The sequence below is a fragment of the Salvelinus namaycush genome, chromosome 9, assembly GCF_016432855.1.
Source record: "Salvelinus namaycush isolate Seneca chromosome 9, SaNama_1.0, whole genome shotgun sequence".
NCBI lineage: Eukaryota > Metazoa > Chordata > Actinopteri > Salmoniformes > Salmonidae > Salvelinus > Salvelinus namaycush.
In genome coordinates this window covers 31,079,235-31,100,344 of record NC_052315.1, presented here as the reverse complement: position 1 = coordinate 31,100,344, position 21,110 = coordinate 31,079,235, and the positions used below count along the sequence as shown (strand labels likewise).

At 43.8% G+C, this 21,110-nt stretch overlaps 2 protein-coding genes across 3 annotated transcripts; one reads left to right on the top strand and one right to left on the bottom strand.

Annotated features, from left to right (window-relative positions):
* The first annotated feature begins 726 nt into the window (after positions 1–726).
* Positions 727–9,127, top strand: LOC120053948 (zinc finger protein 710-like). 2 transcript variants are annotated; one of them, XM_039001278.1, is made up of 5 exons: positions 727–774; positions 2,988–4,490; positions 5,706–5,897; positions 5,987–6,161; positions 6,848–9,127. In XM_039001278.1, exons 1-5 carry the CDS (start codon positions 730–732, stop codon positions 7,009–7,011), a joined length of 2,079 nt encoding a protein of 692 aa, XP_038857206.1. In that variant the 5' UTR covers positions 727–729; the 3' UTR covers positions 7,012–9,127. The 2 variants fall into 2 exon arrangements, with proteins under 2 accessions (XP_038857206.1, XP_038857205.1); XM_039001277.1 differs by having other exon boundaries at positions 2,988–4,520.
* Positions 9,128–9,185: 58 nt separating this feature from the next.
* On the bottom strand, positions 9,186–17,977 carry LOC120053461 (isocitrate dehydrogenase [NADP], mitochondrial-like). The gene is made up of 11 exons (XM_039000587.1): positions 17,798–17,977; positions 14,181–14,272; positions 13,249–13,414; positions 12,897–13,057; positions 12,674–12,817; positions 12,184–12,320; positions 10,708–10,859; positions 10,458–10,570; positions 10,046–10,143; positions 9,768–9,860; positions 9,186–9,587 (listed from the first exon to the last, which is right to left on the bottom strand). The coding sequence occupies exons 1-11, from the start codon at positions 17,910–17,912 to the stop codon at positions 9,503–9,505; spliced, it is 1,356 nt and encodes a 451-aa protein (XP_038856515.1). The 5' UTR covers positions 17,913–17,977; the 3' UTR covers positions 9,186–9,502.
* Between the last annotated feature and the right edge of the window lie 3,133 nt (positions 17,978–21,110).

Here is a 21,110-nt window from a genome sequence, read left to right as displayed (position 1 = left end):
AATAAAGACAGAAATATACATGTTCTCTGGAAAGTTAAAATGTTAGCATATCTTATTTGATAGTTAGCCACTGACAGAGACACATCCACCTTTACTGTGTGTGCATGTGTGTGAATGTGTGTGTCTGTGTGTGTACGTGCGCACGCACAGAGGAACTACCGATTAGATGTTATAATTGTTTGTGTGTTTGATTAGGCTTGCTAAAGGAAATGCAAAGTATGAGTGTGATAAAGAGAAGATAGGCTTGGGTTTCTGTGTGCCTTAAAGACAAACGTCTGTTGAAGGGTCATGCTGAATTGTGTGTGTGAGAAAGAGAGATAAAATGTGTGCGCTGTATGTGCGTGTGTTTGTCGGTGTGTCTGTGTGAGTGAAAGAGAGAGAGAGAGAGAGACTAGGAAGAGAAAGAAAAAGGAGAGGGGGAGAGAGATAAAGAGAAGTGAGCTGGGAGGGAGAGAGGGAGGGAGAAAGAAATGGTGTATGTGTGTGTGTGTGTGTGTGTGTGTGTGTGTGTGTGTGTGTGTGTGTGTGTGTGTGTGTGTGTGTGTGTGTGTGTGTGTGTGTGTGTGTGTGTGTGTGTGTGTGTGTGTGTGGAGGGGGGGGGGGGGGGCAGGCACAGTCAGTTCTGATAACAGCAACAGTAGGAGGAGGATGAGTCGTGGGACCGCCCCACTCTCCCACAGATATAAATAGGAGCCAGATTTTTTTTACTCCACTCAGTTCTCCTGAAGGATGAGATCCCTGAAACACCTCAAACATCACACCAGGAACAATGTGGTGAGTTGTTAGCCTAAACTGAGACCGTGATTACAATACTAGTTCAGTGGGGATGTTGTATGTTGATTTTAAGGTGGTTACACTGTCTCTCTCTAAGTCAAAGGAGATTACTTTTCTACATTCATACAGTACTGCAGCAAGAACATATTTTACAGCTAAGAGTAGATCACCAGACTAGACTACTAACTATTCTCTCCTCTCTGTCTCTGTCACACCTCTGCTAAGCTGCTAAGCTTCATATTGTTCTGATTGTTTGATATTTTGTCTTAAACCTTCTTTCACATACAACTTCAAATGTATAAGTATAGACTTGCAATTACTATCTTGCCTTTCTGTTTCTCTGTCATTTGTCTTTTTGCCTTTCATTTTGTCGTGCTTTTCTCCTTCCTTCCCCCTCTCTACCTCCCCTCCTTTCTCTCACTCACTCACTCTGTCTCTCTCTGTCTCTCTCACTCCTCCCACACCCCTCCCTCTCCTTTTCCTTTCTCTCCCTCTCCCCATCTCTCTCACATGCTCACTCAATCTCTCCCTTCCCCTCCCCCCTTTCTTTATCTTTCAGCCTCTGCATCTCATTTCGCTCCCTCTCCCTCCACTCCTCCCCTGCCCACATCTCGCTTTCTCTTTCTTTTCCTCCCTCTCCTACTTTCTCTCACACACACACACACACACACACACACACACACACACACACACACACACACACACACACACACACACACACACACACACACACACACACACACACACACACACACACAGAAAGAGAGAAAGAGATACACACCTCACTCTCTGTGTTCCTCTCACAAACACAAAGTCTGTCTCTGTCTGACTACTTTAAAAGGAGTAATTATAAATTATGTGGTTACCAGGGCATCCAGGTCTACCCCCCCACTCTTCCCTCTTTCCCTCCTTTCTCTTCCTCCTTTTTTTCTGTCTTCATCCCCTCTCTGTCTCTTTCCTCAGTATTGTATTATGAAAGATAGCAGCTCATAATCTGTTGTAGTGTATGTCCTAGACCAGGGGTACTCAACTCTTACCTTACGAAGTCCGGAGCCTGCTGGTTTTCTATTTTACCTGATAATTAATTGCACCCACCTGGTGTCCTAGATCTAAATCAGTTCCTGATTAGAGGGGAACAATGAAAAAATGCAGTGGAACTGGCTACGAGTTCCAGAGTTGAGTTTGAGGGTCCTAGACTAAGGTGTATAAAGAGGCTAGGGTTTATCTCATGTATTTTTCCATCATTACACCAGGTTTGAAGGAAATTACCTGAAAGTATTGGGGTACACTAGGGACCTGTCATTTATTATGGAGCTGGAGCTTGGTTGTGCCAGCATTTAGCTTTCTTCTAGTTCCACTCTGTTTTGCCTTTTCAATCATCTAGAGGGCAAACACAATCATTTGTAGACCATAATGCTGCTTTTTGGTGTATACCATAACAATACTCTTATGTATAAGTATTGCATACTTAATCAGTTCTCCTCTCAATCATATTTCTGTCATGGTTATAACTGAGTATGTCATGTACCACCTTGTAACGGAAGCCCTGTGGCAGTGGAGGTGAACTGTGAGAGGAGACCATGTGTTTGGTGTTAGCCTACTATTAGCAGTGCAAGGCAGACGGCTAGGCTTGCTCCTCACGAATGGGACTGAAAGATAACCCCAGCCTCCAGCCCAGTGATGATGAACCCAGTATGGTCAGCCTGGCCAGGGCCACTCTGGACTCCACAGGAAACTCTGTGGACAGGCCACGGAAGTCCACTTCCTGGTTGGGCCTGCATCCCATTTGTGTTCCTTATGATTTTAAAGGCTGTCAAGGAAGGAAACAGGGCTCGAGTACCGATCTGCCTTATCTCCTCCATCTAATGTTCTCTGCTGGATTCAGAGCAAAGAAGCACGACGTTGTCAGAATGCAGCTGACTGTCTCTAGCAGGCTGTAGGGAGTTGCATGAAAAACAAATGTGTCAGACCACTTCAGGGATCTTATGAACTATCAATCATTATTCCCACCACACACACCTACCATTGATTTCTTAGGAATACGTATCACTTAGAGAGATCTGACAGTCAGTCCTTGTACTTAAGCAATATGTGGCTTATACAACGGCAGTATATTATAAAGCAATCTCACAATGTTGAATACATGTCTTTGTGTGGTGTAGTCTGCTGCTGTGTGCTGACCTGATCAGTGTTGTGTGTGTGTTCTCTGTTAGGAGGAGGAGAGTGGCCGTCTGGTGCGGTGCTACCCCAAGGTGTTGGAGGGCCAGGTGGATGCAGGAACACAGACAGAACCCGTGGTGGTGCTGTCACTGGCCCAGGCTGCTGTCCTGGGCCTTATCTCCCAGAATGAGATCTTTGGCGCCACCATCGCCCCCAATGGCTTCTACATGGGCGAGCCCAGGGAGTATGGCAGGACCCCTCCTACTCCAGAGGGCATGGAGTATGAGTACGCTGACCAGCTGATTGGGGCCAACGGGGACTACCTGGCTGAGCCTGTAGGGGAGTCGGAGCCCCACAGCAGTGAGAGGAGGCGCCCCGGGCCCAGAGGGAGGACCAGGAGACCCAGGAGTGAAGGAGGAGCGCCAGGGGAGCCCCCTCATAGAGTCCCCAACATACAGACTCAGGTCAAAGGGGAGCGGGGAGAGTCTGACACCCCTCCGTCCTGCATCCACATGGTGAAGAGCCGTAGCAGCCCAGACAAGACAGATGAGCCAGCCACTCACAGAGGGCCTCTGAAGGAGGAGCAGAGCTGTGGTAACTGTGCTGTGTGTGTGAGAGAGACGTCCAGTCAGACCCAGACAGACGCACGGCCAGAGCAGGGGCCAGAGGAGAGGAGGGAGGGAGGAGGAGAGGGACAAGAAGAGGAGGTAGCTGAGGAGGAAGAAGGAGTGTTGAACCTCAAGACTGGAGGAGACAGGGGAGACAGTCCCAGTCCCGTCATGAACCGCTACTTTGAGTCCAGCGAGGTGGCCTATGAGTCTGCTGACATGGCCGTGGGGGACTATGACGAGAGCAGCCAGGGCATGTTGTGGGCTGCAGACGCTGAGGGAATAGCCAGGCGCATGCAGATCGACCGGCTGGACGTCAACGTCCAGATAGATGAGTCCTACTGCGTGGATGTGGGAGAGGGCCTGAAGAGATGGAAGTGCCGCATGTGTGAGAAGTCTTATACCTCCAAGTACAACCTGGTCACCCACATCCTGGGCCACAACGGCATTAAGCCCCATGAGTGTCTGCACTGCGGAAAGCTGTTCAAGCAGCCCAGCCACCTCCAGACCCACCTGCTCACCCACCAGGGCACCCGGCCACACAAGTGCACCGTGTGTAAGAAGGCCTTCACCCAGACCAGCCACCTGAAGAGGCACATGCTGCAGCACTCAGACGTCAAGCCTTACAGCTGCCGCTTCTGTGGCCGAGGCTTCGCCTACCCCAGCGAGCTCCGGTCCCACGAGAACAAACACGAGAACGGCCACTGCCATGTGTGTTCCCAGTGCGCCATGGAGTTCCCCACCCACGCCTACCTGAAGCGCCACCAGACCAGTCACCAGGGCCCCACCACCTACCAGTGCACTGAGTGCAACAAGTCCTTTGCCTACCGCAGCCAGCTTCAGAACCACCTCATGAAGCACCAGAACGTAAGGCCCTACGTCTGCCCAGAGTGTGGAATGGAGTTTGTCCAGATCCATCACCTCAAGCAGCATTCCCTCACTCACAAGGTACTGACACCACAGGCCCTCGCCGACCAGGTACTAAAACCCCACTGACTTGATATTCCATATATTACATTATTCTGTACCAACCCCTGTTCTAACTCCAGCTCAGAGTATCAGAGTAGTCCAGGCTCTCACAGGGTCACCCAGGGGTCACACCAGCTCTAGAAGGTCATCAAAATCTCCGCTTCTAATGAATCACACATTTCTTGATTGATGCGATAAACCCTGAGAAAAGATCCATTGCATTCTGCTCATTGAACAACACTCTCTGAGCTGTTTCTATGAATTCCCAGTAACTTGAATTAATTAACAGGCAGAGACAGACAGGGTTAGGTGAACTCAGAGGTATATCAAAATACCTAAAGGCCGTTATTCCTATTGCCTGAACCAGTTGCAAGTGTAAACATAGCCTTCAAAATGCTTGGTTTGTTGTGTTTGGTCTGACCTACTCCAGCATGTGCTTTGTGCTGTGAGTTGTCATACAAACACATAGCACCCTTCATGCCTGATGCTACAGTCTATGCTTTGATCCACAGGAGGTTGGTGGCACCTTAATTGGGGAGGATGGGCTTGTGGTAATGGCTGGAGTGGAATAAGTGGAATGGTATCAAATGCATCAAACACAAGGTTTGATGCCATTCCATTAGCTTTGTTCCAGCCATTATTATGAGCCGTCCTACCCTCAGCAGCCTCCACTGCTCTGATCTACACTGATTCATCCTAGGCCTAGAGCCTCAGTCAGAGAAATTGTAGTGTCACATTAACAGAGTATTTACTTAAATATTGGCTTACACATATTGTCACAAACAATTCTATTTATTTTTATCATTCATCAAAATGTAGGTGTATCCAAACATTCATGTTAATGTTTTAACATGCTTTTCAATACTAATCATGCACCTCTCCATATTGTGAGAGTATCACAAGCTTAGAGAGCCAACACTTGGTGGTGCTAACGTGTATGTATCAAGTTTCAGCCATTATGCAAGGATTTCACATCTACCCTACAGCAGGTACACCTCTTGGACTGACCTATAATGTCTGTGTGTTTTTGTGTGAAAGCTTGATCGTCTGATAAATGACTATAACAACCACCAATCTTAGTGTTCATTTCAACGTGTAACTTGCTGTTCAAACCGTAACTTGCTGTTAATCAACAATAAAACCAACTTTATTCAACCAAATTAATTAATGTGCCAATCCTCTTTATTTTCCCAGAGTATGAAGGAATTCAAATGTGAGGTGTGTGCCCGGGAGTTCACCCTCTCTGCTAACCTCAAGAGACACATGCTGATCCACGCCAGCATCAGGCCCTTCCAGTGTCACGTCTGCTTCAAGACCTTTGTCCAGAAACAGACCCTCAAAACACACATGATCGTCCACCTGCCTGTCAAGCCTTTCAAATGCAAGGTAAGAAGAGTAGGTCTCTATAGACAGCATGGGTTGAGTTCCACTGTTTCCAGAGTGTTGAAATTGAGTGTTGTTCTCTTGTGTTCCAGGTGTGTGGCAAATCTTTCAACAGAATGTACAACCTCCTGGGCCACATGCACCTCCACGCTGGCAGCAAGCCCTTCAAGTGTCCTTACTGCTCCAGCAAGTTCAACCTGAAGGGCAATCTGAGCCGACACATGAAGGTCAAACACGGCATCCTGGACGCTTCACCAGACGGACAAGGTGACTAACATTATTCATTTATACTATCCTTCAGTTATGTACCTTGTTAGTTATGATTTGATCTTGAATTGGCTAATTCAGTTATGTGATTTTTGTTTCTTGGTACAGAATGTTTATTTCTCAGATACACTAGACATTTCAGTGGGCTCCGTGTTTCATTGTGTTTTTAGTCAGTCTGCCCTTAATGCACTTTAACTCAGCATGTATGTAATCTACTGACAAGTGTTTTGGTGCTTCTCTGCCGCTCCCCTCCCTCTGTGTTTCGCAAATATAGAAGTGCTTGGACTAGACATGCCTGTCTCTATCGGTAGAGAGGGATAGGGAGGCAGGGGAGGACTCTACTGTCCTCTATGAGGCTGGGAGGAGCTGTGTGTGTGTGTGTGTGTGTGTGTGTGTGTGTGTGTGTGTGTGTGTGTGTGTGTGTGTGTGTGTGTGTGTGTGTGTGTGTGTGTGTGTGTGTGTGTGTGTGGTTGTGTGGACAGGATGGGCTTGTATGTTTGTGTGTGTGTGGACAGGATGGGCTTGTGTGTGTGTGTGTGTGTGTGTGTGTGTGTGTGTGTGTGTGTGTGTGTGTGTGTGTGTGTGTGTGTGTGTGTGTGTGTGTGTGTGTGTGTGTGTGTGTGTGTGTGTGTGTGTGTATCGACAAGATGGGCTCATGTGTGTCTTTGTATTTCCTTCCTCAATAGCCCTCCCTGACATAGAGAACCAGGAGGACTATGACGAAGACAACTTTGAATTCAGCGAACGAGAGAACCTGGCCAGTAACAACACACCAGACATCGCTAAACTGTCTGAATTGGAGTATTATAGCAGCTACACCAAGGGTGCAGGGCGCTACAAAACTGCATGAATGATTAAAAGACCCCATATTGAGTAGAAATGTAAACTAATAAAGGAAGTTAGTGCCACTAGCAGCGGACAGCAATGTGATGAGCTTTTACTCACTGTAAGGGCATGATTTAAAGTGGTGGAGTCTGCCCATTCGTATACACTGGAATCTGTTCTCTCGCTCTGGCATTCATTGGGAGTGAGAGACAGGTAATTTGGGATTGTAGATTTCTCATCGGTCTGTTTGTTTTGTGCTGAAATGTGACTTCAGCTCTAGCTGCCACAACATTGTGATTGATAAATGTAGTTTTCACAGGAAAAAGGGGTCATATCTGAAAATAAACCATCATCTAAACCTCTGGGAGAGACATACTCAACATACATCCCCAGAGGTGGCCTAACTCTGTAAGCACACTTTGTAGGGAAACACCCATACAGTACAGACGTGGCTCAGTTGGTAGAGTACGGTACTTGCAACACCAGGATTGTGGCATCGATTCCCACGGGGGACCAGTACGAAAATGTAATCACTCACTACTGTAAGTCGCTCACTACTGTAAATCGCTCTGGACAAGAGTGTCTGCTAAATGACTAAAATGTAATAGTAAAATGCACTTACTCATTCAGAGCCATCCCCCAGTAAGTCTGTGTGGGTAAATTAGAATACAGCTGAGTATTATTGCTTTTATTAACATATATAACAATGCTTACAAGCCAGTCAAGTAAATGTGTCCTCTGTTCATGTCACTTACCAAAGCTGATACCATTCAAGCAGTTCTCATGATGGTTAGCCAACCAACTTTTATTTACTTCTGTTTTACATTTATACTGTGAGTAGTTTCAACTACAGTTCTAGGTTTAGATAACATAGGATGTTCATTTCATATTCTGTTGTATTTGAAATGTGCAGAAAGAATCATTCGGCCAGTGTCATTCAGACTCCTCGAGTTGGCTGGTTCTGCGCAAGTCATCACTTTATGGCCCCATGTTACCAGCTTGATTTGAAGTTTCTGCATTGGCAGACATTTTTGTTATTGATCCCGAGTTAAATAATTGTATTGATGCAGCCCACATCTTTAAGTGAGCTAAAAGCAAAATAAAATATGTTCGAATTGCCCTTCTGATGTAGCCACCATGTGCCAAAGAATCTGACCAATGTTGGGCCACAAGGCCAAACCCTACAGCTGAGGACAATAGCAGTGTAGTGACACCCACTCTCTGCTTTGTAGAGCTAGGACATTCGATTTCACGTCCCCCAATAGCAGACTTCATGCAATTACTTTTTAGGCTTCATGCTCCCCCCAGTAGATTTTTCCAAACGATTACCACTAAGACACTAGCGCAGTTTTTTTTAGGATCCTTCACAATTCATGCCCCATGCAAGCCTTCATGGAACAGACTGCAACATTTCTCAAACACAAACACAGCCCCTGCATACTCATTGTGGTTTTGATGGGTGAATTGCAACAGGATCTGTCCTAAAAAACTTTAGACAGAAATAAAGTGCCCTTGTCTCCAGGACTGTGCAATCCATCATGCTACACACTGGTCTAAAGTGATGAACGACAACCTCCCAACATGTGACAGGGCCATGGACCGAGCAGAAAATGACTTGGGAAATTCCCTATATATATTGTTTCCCCCTGTGCTTCGCTTTAAAACCACCTGCAAACTAGGTATATATATGCAAGGTTTATTTTGAATTGTACACATTTGCAGCTAAAAGCTGAATTGCTGCATACAGAGGCCTACATACATTAAGAGATGTAGTATACAATAGTGCAGTCTCAAAGTAAGGTATAGTGCTGTTGTAGTACCTGCCAGTCCAAGTAGGGGGAAGGTTCAGTTTGTGACTGTATCTGGTAGATTTGCCACAGACATGGCCTCTTGTCTGAAGCAGCCATTTGTTGTAACACCATTATGGTATCCATACACAATGTTGATATAGTGCGCTTAATATACAAAATGCTCATTTCTGTGGGGGAAAAACAAGTCTCTAGGGATGAAACAAATGGAAAAAAACTGATCTGGAACTTGAATGGCTTTCTGTGTTACACATTGGTGTGGAAATATGCTGTTGATAGAAATGTAAAATGTGTACCAGACAATACTGTAAAATAATAAATTTATTTTAAAACTTTAAATCAGTGTGCACCTTTTATCTTACAAGATAAAAATGGAGGCAGAATACAAGCATAGGATCCAACAAGGAAGATTTATTAGCAAATATTCTTGACATCGCCTTCAAGTTTCTTCCAAGGTATAATACAGTACTTCACATAAAAATATAACCTCGGAGACATGGGGAAAGAAGGTTGAAGGAGTGCTAGATGGAACAGAGCTCTGAATAAAAGAAGGACCTAATCTGGTACACTGAATAATGCTCTACAGATGACTTCTTCCTTCAGACAATACGCATGTGGCTATCTTGACCTAAATTAAAAACAAGGTACAAAAACAGAATGACAACATTTTGTCATTTGCAGGCTAGCTGTACTCTAAATTTAAATCTTTCATTTGCCCAGGGCTTTGTCCAGGTTGTTCTTGATGGCATCCAGGAAGTCCTCAGTGTTGACGTAGTGTACATTCAGCTTGCATCTGCAATCACAGATCAGAACACAAGTTACTCAGTCCTCACAGTCAGGACCCTGTCCCTGAGACAGAATCATACAAACTTCCAATAGGGAAATATGATTCCCCCCATGATTATAATACAATCCATGCATTAATAAACATGTTAGATCAAGAATTTGGTCAAAGGAATAGTAAGGAGCTCACTTGGAAAGTCCGTGAATGCAGCCGGCGAGGTCCTTAGTCATAACACCACTCTCAACAGTCTCCACACATACCTTCTCCAGAGTCAGGGCGAACCTGCAGGTCAAACAGACAAGATTCAGTAATGGGCACAACAATTGGCTTGTGAATATAAAAACACTGCCATTTGCCTGGCAAACACTAATGGAATAGGACACGGGGACAGTACACCATTATATAGTTAGTGACAATATTAGTTAAAAATTACAAGTTGAAAATGACACACTGCATTAATTTCTTACTTGATCAGGTCAGGGTTCCCATCAAGTTTACCCCGATGCTCAAGCCCTCTGGTCCAGGCAAAGATGCTGGCAATGGGATTGGTGCTGGTTGGGTTTCCCTAAAGGTGGATACAGAAGGGGTAAAGTTAGGTTACAGTGTACCAATGGAAATACAGATGCTTTTACATAATCTGTAAAGTATGGACAATATGACTCCAATAATCCCATGTTGATGGATCATTTCTTTCATCCTATGAAGTCATTCTGGCAGCATATTGTCCACCACAAGATGGCACTGTTCATACATAAATCAAACAGACATTCAAATAGAGAGCCACTGTAATTTGACTGTTGTACGCACCACGGAACATGATTTATGTTTCTCTAAATATGGATCTTGGGCTGTAATGGAAGTTAGTAGAATGAGTCTAACCTTCTGGTGCTCGCGGTAGTGTCTGGTCACTGTGCCGTGGGCTGCCTCAGCCTCAATGGTCTTACCATCGGGACATACCAGCACTGACGTCATCAGACCCAGAGAGCCGAAACCTATGGAGACCAAACAGTATGTCTGTCACCCATAGTCTGTTATAGGACTCTATTAATCCAATCTCTACTGCACTCAACATTTGGATCATCATTTATATTCCATTTGAAATTAAACTGAGGTGTTCCTAATCCCTCACCCTGAGCCAGGATGTCAGACTGTACGTCTCCATCGTAGTTCTTGCAGGCCCACACGAAGGCACCATCGGACTTCAGCACCTGGGCAACCATGTCATCAATGAGCCTGTGCTCATACCAGATCTTCAGCTTGTCAAACTCTGGCTTGTAGTTCCTATGGACACAAAACACATGGTAGTGTGAGAGCACTGTATTAAACATTATAACCTAGGTAGTTTTGGTCCTGGATGCTGAAGCAGCATTCCAGCTGGGTGTATAACAAACAATATACCCCTTGGTATGGCACAAAACTACTTGTTTACTGTTATATTTATGTTGGCAACCAGTTTATAATAGCAGTAAGGCACCTTGGGGTTTTGTGTTATATGGTCAATATACCACAGCTAAGGGCTGTATCCAGGCAATCTGCTTCACATTGTGGCTAAGAACAGCCCTACGGCGTATATTTAAGCAATAAAACCCGAGGGGGTGTGGTATATAGCCAATATACCACAGCTAAGGGATGTTCTTTTGCACGATGCAACGCGGAGTGCTTGGATACAGCCCTTAGCCAGGGTATATAGAGTACCACAGTATGCGTCATAATACCCATAAAACCTAGAGGTCAAACAGGGAAATGGTTCCAATGGTCTTTCCACCATTCATTTTTCCCCATAGGGAATTTTAGAAACACTTAAAATAAGGGCTGGTGTCGTGTAGGCTTACCCTGGCGCGACGTTTTGATAACCATGTCAATATAGGACAATGTGACGTTTCAATATAGTCGCCTGCATTTCCACCCCCCCCCCCCCCCCCCAAATGAAATGCTAATTAGCCACTAATGTGGCTATCATAAAGAACTACAAATTCCATGACGATCTGGACGAGACTGCCGAATCGAGGCAAAAGTAAGAATCTCTAGATTAGCTAACATTAAATAGTTAAATGTAGTAATTGGCAACATTTCTTTAAATGGAAAATTCCTTGAACTGTGTTGTGCAAGTTTTAAATTGACACAAAACCTGTGAGCAAAGGTGTCAGCTAAAGATGACATGCAGGAGCTTGCAGGAATTTGTAGTTTTGCATGATGTCTACTGCTGCTAATTAGCATTTTAGAATCTGAGTAAATAGAGCATTATAACACCTCCACTGTGGGGCTCTATAGCACAGAGGTGCCTTATTGCTATTATAAACTGGTTACCAACGTAAGTAGAGCAGTAAAAACAAATGTTTGGTCATACCCGTGGTATACAGTCTGATATACCACAGCTTTTAGCCAATCAGCATTCAGAGCTCAAACCACCCAGTTTGGCTAATATGCTAGAAACCCAATATTAGACTTTAGTTAATAAAGTGTGCATGGCTGAAGTACTGGTATTTCAATGCACAATTGTTTTATATACACAGGTCTGGAATGCTGTTTCAACCAATCAGTATCCAGGACCACTGCCCAATACATGTTGAGGCTAATGAGACCATAAAAAGCAACAAATACTAACGCCTGGTAGATTTCCTCAAAGATGTCCTTGAATCTGCCATCATAAGCTTTGAGAATGGTGTTCTTGGTGCTCAGATAGAGGGGCCACTTCTTGCCAATGGCGTACTGGAAGCAGCTATGTGCAAAGCCTGAAATAGACTGATGGAATAGAAAGTGTACAAAGGTCTCCACTAGTGTAGCATGCAGGTCATATGAGCAGCAGTAAAAGAGGTTAACAACCTTCTATCTCTTAACCCTCAACTAGCCCCCAATTCACACTTCCATTTCCACTAGACAAGTTGAAAGTCTGCCACATGACCTCTGACGGCGTAAAATCAAACAGAATCCTGCTTGTGATGGTAAACAAACAATATTAAGGCATGTTTACAGGAGGCCAACTCACTCCATTCACTACTGCTATAATTTCATGAAGGGAAAAATCTGTGGCAAAGTAAAGTCTGACAAAAAAAAAAAAATCTAGTTGGCAAAACAAACCACAGTGCTGAACTCACCTCATCTGTGTTGTACATGCCCATTCCACAGCCACCTCCGGGGAACTTGTAGACCTCCCACTCCTGGCCTTTGCTCCCATCAGTAGGAGAGAAGACCATCTTGAATGTGCCTGGTTGGCTGATAACAAAGTCTGTTGCTCTGTACTGTAAAACAATGGATCGGTCAAAAATAACATAATTTAGATAAAAATATTAAAATCGCTCCAATTTATAAGGAACTGACCTGGTCACCAAAGGCATGTCTGCCAATGGTGATGGGCTGTGTCCAACCTGGAACAAGCCTGGGAATGTTCTTGCAGATGATTGGCTCACGGAAGACTGTGCCGCCCAGGATGTTCCTGATGGTTCCGTTGGGGCTCTTCCACATCTTCTTCAGTTTGAACTCTGATGGTAAACCACAGTTCTCACAAAACAGCGACATTTAAGACACAGGTTCCTATTGTCGGTTTAACTACAAAAATACTGCAATGTGTGATTGCTCTCTAAGCCAAGTGACCCTTAAAGGGAGCATTTGGAGAGGGAATTAAACCTTTATAGCAAAACTATAAAACACTGCTTATATGCTATTGAAATACCTTCTACTCTTTGTTCATCAGGAGTGATGGTGGCACATTTAACAGCGACATGGTACTTCTGGGTGGCGATGGCAGAGTCGATGGTGACCTGGTCGTCAGTCTGGTCACGGTATGGCAGACCCAGGTCGTAGTACTTCAGCTCCACATCCACATTGGAGAGGATGAGCTGGAAAAGCAGAACATAGTGACAGGAATCAGAACTCATTCTTTCTTTACATTGTCAACTGCTCTACAGGATTTCAGACACTGTTTATGTCAGTGAACTTAGACTGATAGAATGGGCGTGCTTTAGTCAACGGACGCACCCCAGTCCAAGCACATAAGGGTCAAAATTCCAGGCTGTATCACAACCAGATTTGATTGGGAGTTCCACAGGGCAGAGCACAATTGGCCCAGTGTCATCCGGGTTAGGCAGTCATCGTAAATAAGAATTTGTTCTTAACTGACTTGCCTAGTTAAAGGTTAAATACAAAAAACAGTAAGACGTCAAGTCAATATTTACAAGAACAATCTTTAAAAATACTATGACTTAATGCAATATAGATCGCACCATATCTATTGATAGATGTAATAGTCGTATCTCCATTCATGTGTAGTGTGTACCCATATTGTTTTACGTGGGGGACAAAACACATTTAACATTGTTTGTCAGATAAAAAGTAATGTTTTTTTTACTCCCATGAATCTCCATGTTCAGACTGAGCCAACGCACCATCTGCTCTCTCCAGAGGTGAGTAGCCAGTGGGTGACAAACCTTACAAAAAACCCTCCCACATCATACAGACAATCTCCCTGCACTCAGGCACATACACACTTATTCACTCTGAATCTATGCGTCAGTCAGTTGTGTGAAAATAGACTAGTCAGAGCAGGCCTTCCCTGGGGCTGACAGACACCACTGTCGTCCCCCTCCCCTCCTCCAAGTTCAGCACCTTCTCTTTGATGAACTCCCAGATGATCCTGGTCATCTCATCTCCATCCATCTCCACCACAGGCTGGGACACCTTGATGCGCTTGTCCCCATCTGTCCAAAATAAAAATAAACAGTGCATTAAATGGAAACTGCCAGTCGTCACAATTTTGACCTACACACATTAGTAAGGAGCACGTTAGCCAATGTTGGCGTGTTTTAAGTACAAAAACTGCTTAGCACTGATTATAGCTTATCATCACATAGAATTATATATAGAAATAATACATCTGTTTGACTGCAACATGGCCCCCGAAGAACTATGAGAACCAATACTACATACTGGAATATTTTCTTTGACATGGTCTCTATGAATAGCCTATACAGCGTCTAAAGGTCTCGGGAAATGTTCCCTGAATAGGCTCATGCTGTTTGTGAGGGTTCAAGAAACAGTTGGTTCTAAATTAGGGGAGTCATGTGATCAAAGTCACCTCATCCTACAAAGAGACTGCACTGTCATTTACACTTCATGGTTTCATCTCTCCATGGACAGTAACATTCAGCTCTCTTCATGCCCATACATACAGAATTGACAGCAAGACATTTATATTTTCATTCATCTGTAGCTGCCATGCATCTTTCCCTTTGATTCACCCAGACTAGTAGTCCAATTATCTAGTAAAACAAGTCCCTGCTCCCACACTGCTCTGCCCTTTAGTGGCCCTGGGAGAAGGCAGGCCCTCACCCACTCTCCCAGCTAGACCATGCATTGGAGACGGAGTGGAAGTGGGGAGGTGCAGGGAATCAAGTGACTTTCTAATGTTCCTGCCAAGTCTATGCTTCCACTGCTCCCCATGACGTCCAAGAATAGTGTTTATACTTAAGGAGAAACAAAATGGCGGTATCCAGCGGGAAGGGTGAAATAACACCATCACGTGGATCTATGCTGTATGACAACCTTTATACCAAGTATACACACGAACATGAGACCTTTACTGCAACTATGCACCTGTCAAAACAACCTACTCACAACTCAGTTGGACATTAACAAACCCTCGCAGCAAAAGAGATTGTGTAAAACAAGGCCCATATAGGATAACCTTGCCCGCAAGCAAAGAACTGGGTATATACACTGACTGCTTCGCCTATTCCTTTCTCCCGCAAGCCTGTTTGCTTCATCCCATAAGAGACAATAGTTTACTTTGCGTGAAAAGCCAACACAATAGGCAAGGATTAGGCTATCCTTTATAATACTCTAGTGAACATGTAGCAGAACTCAGAAGATGTGTTTTAAGCACAAGTTTGCCAGGTGTGAAAAGCATACAGACACTGCGTGAAGCCTGAATGAGACAGATTTACCCCCCCCCCCCCCCCCATCTGTGTCTTGCTGCAATGCATAATGGGTAGAGAGATAGATATATATATATATATATATCTATCTCTAAAAGTTAGACGGCTGGCTAAAACCAGCACTTTTACTGAAACGTTGATTAATGTGCACTGTCCCTGTAAAAATAAAAAATAAACTCAAAATCATTTTTTTTAAGCTGATGATTTTGGCTGAATTACAGAACACCCTAAATCTGTCTGCACAAGCAGTATAGATCAGATTCACTGCAGACATCAGTCTGAGGGGGATGGGTGAAAGGTGATTATGAAACACTGATTATATGCAGTTTCTAACAACTAAGTGAAATCTGTAGTGACAGCTGAACCTTTGGAAGGTCAACACACCTTTGCTATGCATATTCTGATAGTTAAAATCTGTTACAATTATGTTTATGGTCATTTTAAAACATATTACTAAAATGTAGGGCCTCTGTTCATAACTGCACTTGGCTACTCTTCAAGACGCTTTAAATTAGCAAATGAAGTAGTCATTGATTTGAAGGGATTGTGTATGGTACAAAAAGATGACCAAAACATGTGCCACTATGTAAATTTCTATGACTCCATTTTCTGTATTATTTATATCACTCAACTTTTAAACTAACGTCTTATATCAAATAAAACAAAAATAGATCACTGAATTTGATCTACATGTCAATTGAATCAATGCAATACAAATCAGACCAATGATCTGTATTGCATGACCAGGCAAAAAAACATTGGTCCTAAGACATGATGTAAAATAATGTCACACCAAAATACAATGCCCCCCAAAAATACCCCATATTTTGAAAACGTTTTCCATCCATGATCATTGTTAAAAAATATATACATTTCCTTACAACCACAACAAGGATATGTGACTGGATAGATAGTGTGTTGCTTTAACAGGACCAAATCCGTGAAACTATCTAGAGCCCCTCAATTTGATTCAATCCTCACATAACCCTATACAAACATATCAGTGACTTCTGCAATTGGGTGAATATCTGGATCCTGATTCAGAGACAGCTGACTGTAGAATGTGCAGACAGGGGAAGACGAACTGCCCTTCAATTGACCTGCTACTTTATACAGTGCTTCAAAGTCAAATAGAGGGGGCAGGACATTATAGGCCTTATAGCTATCTAACAAAACAACTAGCCTAAATAACATATTTTGGACTTTCTCATTTGAAAGTTATTCTGGAAGTTTATATAGGAGGACAAAGAGGGTCAAATTTATTTTTCCAGTGCGTGTAAAACAGCTTCCTAGATCGACTCAACAGTTCAGACATGATTTAGTTAAGCTGCTGCAGAAAATAAGATTTGGTGGGCCATTGAACACTTGTGGCAGCCATTGCAGAGCGTCCCACTATAGGCTGACCTTGTGGAAAGTTTCTTAGCAAAAAAAGTAGCTAGCGCTCAAACAATGGAGGTGTAAACTTTTTGGAAACAATTGTATCAATGCATATTCAATATTTCTAATTGATTGACACACTTCTACAGCGTGTTTACACAGCTCACATGCATGATTGGCATGGGCAGGTGGCTTGGGGTCTTCGATACAATTGCTGCCAATTGGTTTGGTTGCGTGGCGAATGGAAAGTGTCACATTTTAGATTCAAATATTTAGAGTATTTTTAACTAATCTCGAGATAGGCTGATTTATTTAACAGTATGTACATTCACGCTTCTTTTTAGGCCAAAGCAAATGTGATTTTTTTTAATGGCCAATAAAGAGTGACGCAGACAAAGAAATCTCACTCGACCCTCATCTTCCCGTCGCTAGCGGTTTCTAGGGAAGGCAGCTGACTTTGCGAGGAGAGTTAATTTTGTGACAACTAACGTTACCTAGCTCCATTCACCGAGCAAATGTGGGACTCTGCATTAATGGGATAATTTAGCGAACTGACGAATATTTCATTATGTTAGCAACAGTTACTTCACCAACAAACAATCCAAAACTGGCCAAATGTGGCGCAAGATGTAGCCTAGCTAAAAGTAACGGCGAGAAAGCTAGACTACTAGCTAAACCACCAATGCGATTGCAACTGGGTCTGGTCTACTTTCTTAGTTCATACATATGAACCAGAAATATATGAGTGGGAAGTCTCGCTTCCTCTTCCGTCTATGGCTAGCTTCCATACAGTGAATAGGCCAAAGTTATTTGACGGGGTTTTGCGATAGGCATTATACATTCCCTTTCTGTATGATTTTGTAAAATATCATGTAACCATGTTAAAGGTCGGACATTTTGCTCAAAACTCACAGTTCCTCTGTTGCAAACTCTGGCAGGTTGCAGCTGGCGCGAGTACCGCGGGGTTTTTGGAGAAAGTGGCCGCCGACCTAGATAGAGAGCTGAGGACCTTCAAGTATCCAGCCATGGCTTGCCCAAATTACTAGCAGTTGATATCCGACAAACTCCGAGCAAAGAAGGGTCGAAATGAAATGCCGCTCACTGCAATAGACGCAGCACCTCCCCACTCTACACGCTTGACGCTACGTCAAAAGTGATAGAGGAGGGAGGGACTTCTAATTGACCATCCCCAATCAGAAGAGTATTTCTGAGTTTCATTCCACTACTGCTGTCTAGACTCCAGATAAGGGTCAGTTAATTTTCGTTCATGGAGCTGTATGGTACGAGATATGGTACTCCCTGTATATAACCGCATTCTTGTGGTCTTTATTCCTCTTGGGTTATCATTTTAAATATGTCTTATTTTAACATCATTGGGAAAGAGCTCGTAAGTACGCATTTCACGGTAAAGTCTACACCTGTTGTGTTTGGCGCATGTGACAAATACAATTTGATTTGATGTTAGAAGCCTGGACCTTCATACAGGCAGAATGTTACATGCTGCCATGCATAGATCGAATATATTATAGATTATAGAGGGAATAGCCATGCAGCCATGTATAGATGTAATAGATTATAAAGTGAATAGATGAGTATGTCTTTATGTAGGTGTAATTGATTATCAGCAGTAAGAGCAAAGGCACTATGCTGGTAGTCCAAATTCAGTGTAGGTTATATATTCTATGGGTTGATAGGCCCAGATGGGTGGTGTATGGACTGGTTTATGAAGCTGAAACAATCCTCTCACATTCCATATTCTCAGTCACCGCTGTGAAGGGCCCTAATTTTAGCTGGCGCGGGTTACCATACTGGGAGAAAGAATGGGTAGTGTGTAGGCATGTGGGAGTCAAAGCTTGCAGCATATTAAAGTCCCTCAGCTCAGAGCAGCCAGGTCACCTCCCAAGGAAGAGGGAGCATTAAAGGACAAAAACACTGCATGACTTCAGAACTCAGAAGAACACAAATGTATCAATTTTCTGAATAGATGGGCTTGTGGTTGGTTATCCTCTAGATACCTGGACAAGTTTGCATTCATTTTCACTATTACAGTGATCTAGATGAAAGGTCAGTCAGAGGCGAGTCAGTGCTATGACATAATGTGATGACTTGAGTGAGCACCCAACCTTTGGACCCTTGGAATGTAAACAGTTTTGGAATACAGTTGGAATGCAGTTCAACCAATGACAGTTCAAATAGTCTAACAGATGAAGAATCACCCAACAAAAGGCCCTACGGTACAAAGGTCAGGTACATATCTTTAGGGCACCTTCTGTTCTGGATGGCACACACTCTTTTTTATCAGGCTGACATAGTGCAGGGTGCCATGTCACTGATGATATGTGAATTTACAGACGTGTTGCTGTGCGTTTTGTTGCCAACCTTACTTTGCTAGCTGACAACTTTACGTTTTTTTTCTTTTTACTTTTTAATTACCGTTTATATTTTTAGTTTTTCCATCACAACTTTTTTCCCTCATTCAACTTTTTCACTCCGGACGCTTTATCTGGACATGGTTCGTCAGTACTTTCAACAGCCGAAGCTAAGTAGTAACATTAACATGATGTCTTTTAATTGCAGTCGCTGTACTCATAATATACAGGAGAACGATCGCCTTACGGCGAGGATAGCTGTGCTACAAGCCCAGCTTCAGACGCAATCGTTAGGCAAGGGTAATTTCAGTGTAGGAAAGGAAGAAACAGCGTCTGTGCCACCAGTAAGTACAGATACTAACGTTAGTATAAATCCCCCCGCACAGTCCCCGCAGCCGGACAACTTTCTCATGGTTTCTGGAGGGAAATGCTGTAGGAATGCTCGACTGGTGTCGCTCATTCAGCCGACAGAAACTTTCAACCGGTTTTCCCCATTAAGTAGCGAGTCGGAGTCTGAGGCCGAGTCTTCTCTTGTCTCTACTCCTCCCGTTACGGGGTCTGAGACGCCGAAGGCTCCCACCATTAGCTCTGACAAATTGAAAACCCTAGTCATTGGCGACTCCATTACCCGCAGTATTAGACTTAAAACGAATCACCCAGCGATCATACACTGTTTACCAGGGGGCAGGGCTACCGACGTTAAGGCTAATCTGAAGATGGTGCTGGCTAAAGCTAAAACTGGCGAGTGTAGAGAGTATAGAGATATTGTTATCCACGTCGGCACCAACGATGTTAGGATGAAACAGTCAGAGGTCACCAAGCGCAACATAGCTTCAGCGTGTAAATCAGCTAGAAAGATGTGTCGGCATCGAGTAATTGTCTCTGGCCCCCTCCCAGTTAGGGGGAGTGACGAGCTCTACAGCAGAGTCTCACAACTCAATCGCTGGTTGAAAACTGTTTTCTGCCCCTCCCAAAAGATAGAATTTGTAGATAATTGGCCCTCTTTCTGGGACTCACCCACAAACAGGACCAAGCCTGACCTGCTGAGGAGTGACGGACTCCATCCTAGCTGGAGGGGTGCTCTCATCTTATCTACCAACATAGACATGGCTCTAACTCCACAATGAAATAGGGTGCAGGCCAGGCAGCAGGCTGTTAGCCAACTAGCTAACATGCCACTAGCATAGTCAGTGTAGTCAGCTCAGCCATCCCCATTGAGACTGTGTCTGTGCCTCGACCTAGGTTGGGCAAAACTAAACATGGCAGTGTTCGCCTTAGCAATCTCATTAGGATAAAGACCTCCTCCATTCCTGCCATTATTGAAAGAGATCGTGATACCTCACATCTCAAAATAGGGTTACTTAATGTTAGATCCCTCACTTCAAAGGCAGTTATAGTCAATGAACTAATCACTGATCACAATCTTGATGTGATTGGCCTGACTGAAACATGGCTTAAGCCTGATGAATTTACTGTGTTAAATGAGGCCTCACCTCCTGGTTACACTAGTGACCATATCCACCGTGCATCCCGCAAAGGCGGAGGTGTTGCTAACATTTACGATAGCAAATTTCAATTTACAAAAAAGAAAATGACGTTTTCGTCTTTTGAGCTTCTAGTCATGAAATCTATGCAGCCTACTCAATCACTTTTTATAGCTACTGTTTACAGGCCTCCTGGGCCATATACAGCGTTCCTCTCTGAGTTCCCTGAATTCCTATCGGACCTTGTAGTCATAGCAGATAATATTCTAATTTTTGGTGATTTTAATATTCATATGGAAAAGTCCACAGACCCACTCCAAAAGGCTTTCGGAGCCATCATTGACTCAGTGGGTTTTGTCCAACATGTCTCTG